The 7,718-nt window shown below is 39.2% G+C and overlaps 1 protein-coding gene across 1 annotated transcript; it reads left to right on the top strand.

The window, feature by feature from the left end:
- Window positions 1–811: 811 nt before the first annotated feature.
- bglapl (bone gamma-carboxyglutamate (gla) protein, like) lies at window positions 812–2,615 on the top strand. The gene is made up of 4 exons (XM_057844252.1): window positions 812–930; window positions 1,012–1,254; window positions 1,959–2,073; window positions 2,150–2,615. Exons 1-4 carry the CDS (start codon window positions 870–872, stop codon window positions 2,250–2,252), a joined length of 522 nt encoding a protein of 173 aa, XP_057700235.1. The 5' UTR covers window positions 812–869; the 3' UTR covers window positions 2,253–2,615.
- The last annotated feature ends 5,103 nt before the right edge of the window (window positions 2,616–7,718 follow it).

The raw sequence follows: 7,718 nt of genomic DNA, 5'->3' as shown, positions 1-7,718 counted from the left end.
CTGATCTTTGTTACCCGATTCCTGGTAAATCGGGCCTGATTTCCGATCACCTCATCGGACTGAGGACATCGCTGTACTGTAACTACTTAGAAGCTTTATTAATGGAAATGTAAACACTTTTAAAACCATGTGTAAATTCAGTTTGTCATCCCCTTGCACTACACTTTTAATTGCCAAATAGGTAGTATCTTTTAGCTGGATAAAAACATGATAAGTGGTAAAAAGGTTGTAAGAGGTTGTGTTTCGTTGTGCCAACTTCAGTTTTTATTATTTCACATTTTACATTTACAAATGACTATTATTTTTACACAATCTAAAGTTGCATAATAATCACATAATTGCATTTTTGCAACTATCTGACTGCTAAGATTTCTGTGACTGATGTCTTAAAAAATATATATATATATATATATATATTTTTTTTTTGCTCTGTACTGCATTGTACTTTATTGCATGCATGTAAGTAGAAAATTGTTCAATGATAATCGAAAGATTTTAGTCACGTTTGTTGCAACCATAGGGTGCTTATAAAGCGATTATATAACTAAAAATGTGATTTGATGGGGAAACTTGCAGCACAAAGGAGGCCAAGAACATTTTGGGTTGAGTGAGAGTGTGCACTGGGGTGACTGAATTCTTGGAGTGCTTCCCGGGCTGGAGTGGGAGTTTTTGTGGCAGCCTCTCTCGACAAGTGCAAAAGGACACATGTTGACATGTGATCTCCCAGCCAATCAGAGGGTCACCTCGCTGTCTGCATCTGGTCGGTGACAAGGATATATAATGGAGCTCGCTTCTGACGGTTAGAAGCAGAACCAACAAGCTCATCCCAAGAACCAACTGAAGAACTCCCACTTCAACTTCAAGACAACATGAAGACTCTCAGCCTCCTCGCAATCTGCGCTCTCCTCTCTGTGTGCTGGGCCACAGGAGGTAAGGAACATTTTCAGAACATCGCTATTCGTGCTCCAAGCAAAATTTGCTCATAACTGCAATTTCATATCCTTTTAACAGTTGTGGAGTCTTTCGTCGATGGCGACTCCAACCACGCAGACAACGGTGACGTTGCCGAAGTCGGTGGAGACAACGGCGTTGCCGCAGACAGCGCAGACTCTTCAGCGTCCGACTCATCCTCAGACTCATCCGATTCTGACTCCGATTCCAACTCTGACTCTGCCTCTGATTCCAACTCCGACTCTGCCTCCTCCTCTTCCTCATCCTCATCCTCATCTTCATCTGAGTCAGCCAGTACGGAAGGTAGGCCAATGATACAGTTAGCATGCAAAAAGTAACTAAAATATTAATAATTGATAAAAAGATTATTAGTAGTAACAATAGTTAAAACTGTAGCAATACTTCTGAAATAAAATAAAACACTTAAAAATACCACAAAAAAAAACCACATCCTTGTGGTGAAAGCTCTCTTGTAAAGTAGCGTCCATTAATTTAAAAATGCTTGTCTCCCAGTTACTTAATTTCAAAATATTTGAATGCTACACAAAATTGCCAAGGTCATATCACATTGAAAATTGTGTAATGTGCGGGTGGTGTAATGTTTGGTGTTGGATCAATTAACCGTTTCAACTAACATGGAATAGGGGACTTTTTCAGCAAATAATAGAAGATACTGTACATCTATGTGTGTGTGAATTCGCAAGTGATGAATCACAATTATTCAGCAGAACACTACAATTGTTGCATGCTTTTTGCTGCCTCCAAGCATTTCTTTTTTCTCCTGGAAGGCTAGAAACCTTCGTTTGTTGAAACCCACCAAGTGCAACAACAATTCATTTAAATGTCTCCATTTCAACACTCCTAAATTCAAAAGCGCTTTCATAAATGCTAGTTTTAGCTTAAGAAATATGCGCCAAATTTGTCCCATTTTTAGGAATAATTCAAGACAGTTCCTTTCAGTATATACTTAAGAACTAGTACACATGCTGTATTTTTGTTCACCATAGCTTCTGAAGATGCTCAAGACTCTCCAGACTCTCACGTGGTCATGAAGCGTGATGTGGCTTCCGTTCTGCTGAGGACAAGACGCCAAGCCCCCCTCTCCCTTCACCAGTTGGAGAGGTACGTGTCATTTAAAAGAAATATATAGTCCCAGATCAATGCTTGTCAATCATGCAACCTCTTGGCTCTCCTGCAGCCTGAGAGAGGTCTGCGAACTGAACAGGGGCTGCGACGAGATGGCCGAGACGCAGGGCATCGTGGCAGCCTACACGGCCTACTACGGACCCCCTCCCTTCTAAGCAGACCCACTCAAACGTCAACACCGTTTGTCTTGCTTTTGTTGCGTCTCTCCCATCTCCCGCATCAACAAACGCAGACAAACAGATTCCGGTTTGGACCACGTTGTGATATACAGACGGAGGTCACGAACTTTTGCACAGGCGACGTCCAGAGATAGTGCACATAAAGTATGCAGTAGCCCAAATATGTTGAAATGATTCCTCAGCCCCCTTTGTATAACATGATGAATGGTGCTAAAAAATGTATTTGAATGATTGTAATGATATATTTATACCATGCTTCAGTAGCGGGTATAGTAACAAGCTATTAGATGTACAGTACAGTAGAGTTAGTGGCAGTGTATAGGGTGTATGAAAGCAATAACCGCGATTGCTGTAACCGCACATTGCCTCTGGATTTCAAATAAATTATTTTTTTTTGTCCAACATTGACTTCAAGTGTTTTTTTTCCGTATTGGAATCAATGAAAATACAGGTCCTTCTCAAAAAGTTAGCATATTGTGATAAAGTTCATTATTTTCTGTAATGTAATGATAAACATTAGACTTTCATACATTTTAGATTCATTACACACAACTGAAGTAGTTCAAGCCTTTTATTGTTTTAATATTGATGATTTTGGCAAAAAAAAGGTCAAGAAAAACCAAAAATCCCTATCTCAAAAAATTTCCATATTTCATCCGACCAATGAAAAAAAGGGTTTTCTTAATACAAAAAAAAGTCAACCTTCAATTAATTATCAGCTATGCACTCAATACTTGGTCGGGAATCCTTTTGCAGAAATGCGGTGTGGCATGGAAGCAATCAGCCTGTGGCACTGCTGAAGTGTTATGGAGGCCCAGGATGCTTCGATAGCGGCCTTAAGCTCATCCACAGTGTTGGGTCTGGTGTCTCTCAACTTCCTCTTCACAATATCCCACAGATTGTCCATGGGGTTTGTCAGGGAAATCCAACTTTGAACTCCAAGATAAGTGTTACCTCGATAGCTCGATTAGAGAAATAAATGCGACCCCAACCATGGATTGATTTTCTTCTAAGGCTTTATGTACAAAAGCTCTCGGGTTCAGACGCGGAGCCACGCACAAAGCGCCTCTCCGCATGTGGACAAAGGAGAAATGCAGGGCACGCCTCTATTTATGGGTTGACATCATAGAAACAAAACCAAAACTTACTAAGAAACGAAACTCATCATCTCACAAACCTTTGTATTTTTCCATATGAAAACATCTTTGAGCTGAGACCTTGAGCACTGGTCCCGGCTAGAACGAAGATAAGAAACCACCGTCCTCCCTTGTATTCATTCAGGGCATATTGGAAAACAGGAACATAACAGTCCATATTTGGGCATATTGTGATACAGTCTATGGAAAGGCACACTCAAAAAGGTTAATATCTCTATGCTACAATGTTCTCGTGCAAGCATTAGAAAAGCATACAGAATATAATGTATAATGGTTGTGTTTTAAGCATGAATAAAATATATTCATTCACAGGATTCAGGTCAGGAGAGTTGGCAGGCCAATTAAGCACAGTAATGCCATGGTCAGTAAACCATTTACATGTGGTTTTGGCACTGTGAGCAGGTGCCAGGTCGTGCTGAAAAATGAAATCTTCATCTCCATAAAGCTTTTCAGCAGATGGAAGCATGAAGTGCTCCAAACTCTACTGATAGCTAGCTGCATTCACCCTGCACTTGATAAAACACAGTAGACCAACACCAGCAGCTGACATGGCACCCCAGACCATCACTGACTGTGGGTACTTGACACTGGACTTCAGGCATTTTGGCATTTCCTTCTCCACAGTCTTCCTCCAAACTCTGGCACCTTGATTTCCGAATGACATGCAAGATTTGCTTCCTTCTGAAAAAGGTACTTTGGACCACTGAGCAACAGTCCAGTTCTGCTTCTCTGTAGCCCAGGTCAGGCGCTTCTGCTGCTGTTTCAGGTTAAAAAATGGCTTGACCTGGGGAATGCGGCACCTGTAGCCCATTTCCAGCACACGTCTGTGCACGGTGGCTCTGGATGTTTCTACTCCAGACTCAGTCCACTGTTTCTGCAGGTCCCCCAAGGTCTGGAATCGGCCCTTCTCCACAATCTTTCTCAGGGTGCGATCACTTCTTTCTGTGTCTTAGCCTCTTGCTTGAGGGTGTCAATGATGGCCTTCTGGACAGCAGTAGGTCAGCAGTCTTGCCCATGATTGCGGTTTTGAGAAATGAACCAGGCTGGGAGTTTTTAAAAGCCTCAGGAATCATTCGCAGGGGTTTTGAGTTAATTCGTTGATTCAGATGATTAGATTAGAAGCTTCTTTAGAGTACCTTTTCATCATATGCTAATCTTTTGAGATAGGGATTTTTGGTTTTTCTTGACTTTTTTTTTTTTGCCAAAATCATCAATATTAAAACAATAAAAGGCTTGAACTACTTCAGTTGTGTGTAATGAATCTATAATATATGAAAGTCTAATGTTTATCAGTACATTACAGAAAATAATTAACTTTATCACAATATGCTAATTTTTTTAGAAGGACCTGAAATATTTTGAAGTAACCACGGAAAACCTTGCGCGCATTCTTTCAACAACTTTGATATACATTTTAAGGATTAGGATAAAAGCACTCATATGTGCTTTAACTTCAATAGTAAAACAATGCAGTGCACTTTAGTAGAGCGGCAATGTCTTACTGGAAATCCCCCCACACTACTGCATGATATTTTAGCACACTCGTGGGACAAAACATGTTCTGTGTGCTGCTAATCCTACTGGAGACTGGTGGTGGTTATAGACACAGGCAGAGTTTGACTTGTGGCAGGGAGGGCAAAAATGTTGATGACCCCGAAACAGTGTCAGCAATAAAATTAACTTACAAGATATATGCTCGGATAGTATCTTGGCCCATGCTCATGCATACAGGCCTCCCAGCTGCGTGCATGTGTGAGCCCGCACGTTTTTCTTTTACCTAGTGGAGAAGTAGACGCCGCATCCATTTTGACTGAATATTCCAGCCAGAAACATTTATAATAATACGTTGAAGCATTTTTTTGTTTCCCATCTTTTTTGGGGGTTAACGTTTCTAGTGGAGCAAACTTAAACTCCGCTCACCATTTTGGTGGTGTTCTCCGGCATTTCATGGTCCACATCTTTAATCCTTGGTTCTCGCTCAGTAGTTTTTGTTGAAAAAAATTACGTATATCCATCTTGCCTCTTCTGTCTTCAGGTGCTTTTTGGGGGGGCTAAGCAAAGCAAATGACCGTCTCTAAGGTGCTAGTCACATGATCTGTTTGAAAAATAATTTTGACCCATTACAAAAATATTTTTTGTTCATTTCATTCAATTTTGTTGTTTTACTGCTTTACAACTTTTATAGACAACATTTTACCGGCAAAGTCTTGATTTTAAATTCATATATAGGAAAGTCAATTAAAGGCAATGACATTTTATGCCACCGAGGGGGGGGTGTCTATGCCCCCCGGGCCCCCCTTAATCTCCGAGCATGTTTATATGTGGAATTTTGTCACTGATAACATTAGTCTTACCAGAACATATATTCAGTTATCTTGCTTAAGTCTGATAATGTTTTCCTACTAGTACTGACAAACCCAATACTGGCAAGAGCTACTAGTTCCAAAAGGTCAAAGTGAACAGTTGTCAATGCTTCTGCTGAACACTAGATATCAGTGTTGATCAGTGTTGTTCTTTTTTTTTTTTCCTAATAAACTACTCCAGGTAAACTGTTTGTTGCACCGACATTTGAGTTCTGATATGACATTAATAATTAACTCTGGTATCAGTATTCGATAAAAGACTGTGTAATAATTATTTATAAACTCACAAGTTCAGCAGGTTCATGGCTTGCATGTTATGTTTTTCATTTGACTCCTCTAAGATGATTCATTCTTTGCAACCTTGTTCGGTATTATAGTCGCGTCTAAATGTAAAAACAATACTTCTAAGTTAATACTTATATATGACAATGAGCTAAACATAAAGCACTCAATGATTAGGGCACTATGATGTGAGACAATTTAACCCAGAAATGTGTGCTTGTCCCAAGTGAAATATTATCAAGGCTAAATAATATGCATCTAGATGATTGATTCTACAACCTGGGAAAATTATGATCAAGATTACCAATACCTGTCTTTATCTTGTTTAGTGAAAGAATGTTATCACTTTTTGGCTATAAGCAATCTTAATTCAACAGCTTGATAATCAGACCCGCAAATGCCTAAGGGCGCTGCAGCGTCCAAAAGAGCGTCAAGAAAAATATTCAAATGATATTTGATAATAGCAGCATTCAAAAAATTATACAAAACAATAAAACAAAAGAACTACAAAACCATTCGTAATAACTCTTTAAATAATAATGGAATCATTTTTCTAGTGTGCCTTCTGCCCTTTTCACTTTTTCCTGCGATGCGTTAATTTCACCACAGACTCTAGTCTCACCACCCAGCAGACCAGCGAGCTACCTGAAGGTGCTATTTTTAGCCTCCGCAATTGAGCGACGTTACAATGACAAGTCAACTTCACGAAAAGACAAAAGCCCTCCGGGTCAGAAGAAAAAGAAAGAAGAAAGCATAAACATGAAGAAAAACAGAATTTTGTCGTGATGAATTTTTCAACAGCATAAGCACGTATACTTAGCGCATTTGCAAGCTAGCGGTTATTTACATAGAGTTTATATGACTTACTGCTAAAGCAAAATTATACGGTATCATTAGCCAGGCTGTTGTTTTAGAAATACTTTCAGTATTCAGCCAACTGTGGATTAGTTTATGTTAAATTTACCACCCCTCGCATTTTAGAGAAATTTGGACAAAGTGTATGGGGGACTAAAATTGTCTTGCTTATTTTCATATGATGTGAACCACTTTTACCTTGAGTTAAATTGTGCTTTTCAAATAAATTTGCAATTAATAATTTCAATGTTCTGTGGTATGGAGGACTAAAAGTGCCACAGATTTAAATGCAAACATTTGTTATTAAAGGGGTCATTAGTTCATTAAAATGGTGATCACGTTCATGTAAGAAAATATTCAATTATTATTATTATTATTTTTTTTTTTTTTGCTATCATATATTATTTAATTCATTATTATTGAATAGTCCTGTGTAGTTGCAGTGCTTCATGAATTTATTTTCTTTTAACCACGCCCATCAAAGATAGTGGTGGGATCCAATAGACAGGTACTAGTACAGTAGGCTGCAAGAATTTAGGCGCTATTATGGTTATAGCATGCTGGTTTCACAATCAACAGCTATTTGACTAATATAGTGTTCCACTGTCTTCTCTTTGTAGATGCTCTTCTGACATATTTTCCTTCTACCTCTGTACATCCCGGGCCATCTTTTACAGCGAACTTACCCACATCAGCACCAAGTCCAAGCCCACCAAGTCCAGGAAAGAAGTGCGCCCTCCAAAACAACTGTCATATGAAAGTGAAATAGATGCTTCTGCATCAGT

This window comes from Corythoichthys intestinalis, chromosome 8, assembly GCF_030265065.1.
Source record: "Corythoichthys intestinalis isolate RoL2023-P3 chromosome 8, ASM3026506v1, whole genome shotgun sequence".
Lineage (NCBI taxonomy): Eukaryota > Metazoa > Chordata > Actinopteri > Syngnathiformes > Syngnathidae > Corythoichthys > Corythoichthys intestinalis.
Note: the sequence above shows the minus strand (reverse complement) of the source record. Positions and strands in the feature narration are given on the sequence as shown.

Excerpts from the sequence above, each read along its gene's own strand:
- bglapl (XM_057844252.1), top strand. The coding sequence starts at position 870 with ATGAAGACTCTCAGCCTCCTCGCAATCTGCGCTCTCCTCTCTGTGTGC. Across the intron at positions 931-1,011 it reads TGTGTGCTGGGCCACAGGAG|TTGTGGAGTCTTTCGTCGAT; the intron begins GTAAGGAACATT and ends TCCTTTTAACAG. Across the intron at positions 1,255-1,958 it reads TGAGTCAGCCAGTACGGAAG|CTTCTGAAGATGCTCAAGAC; the intron begins GTAGGCCAATGA and ends TGTTCACCATAG.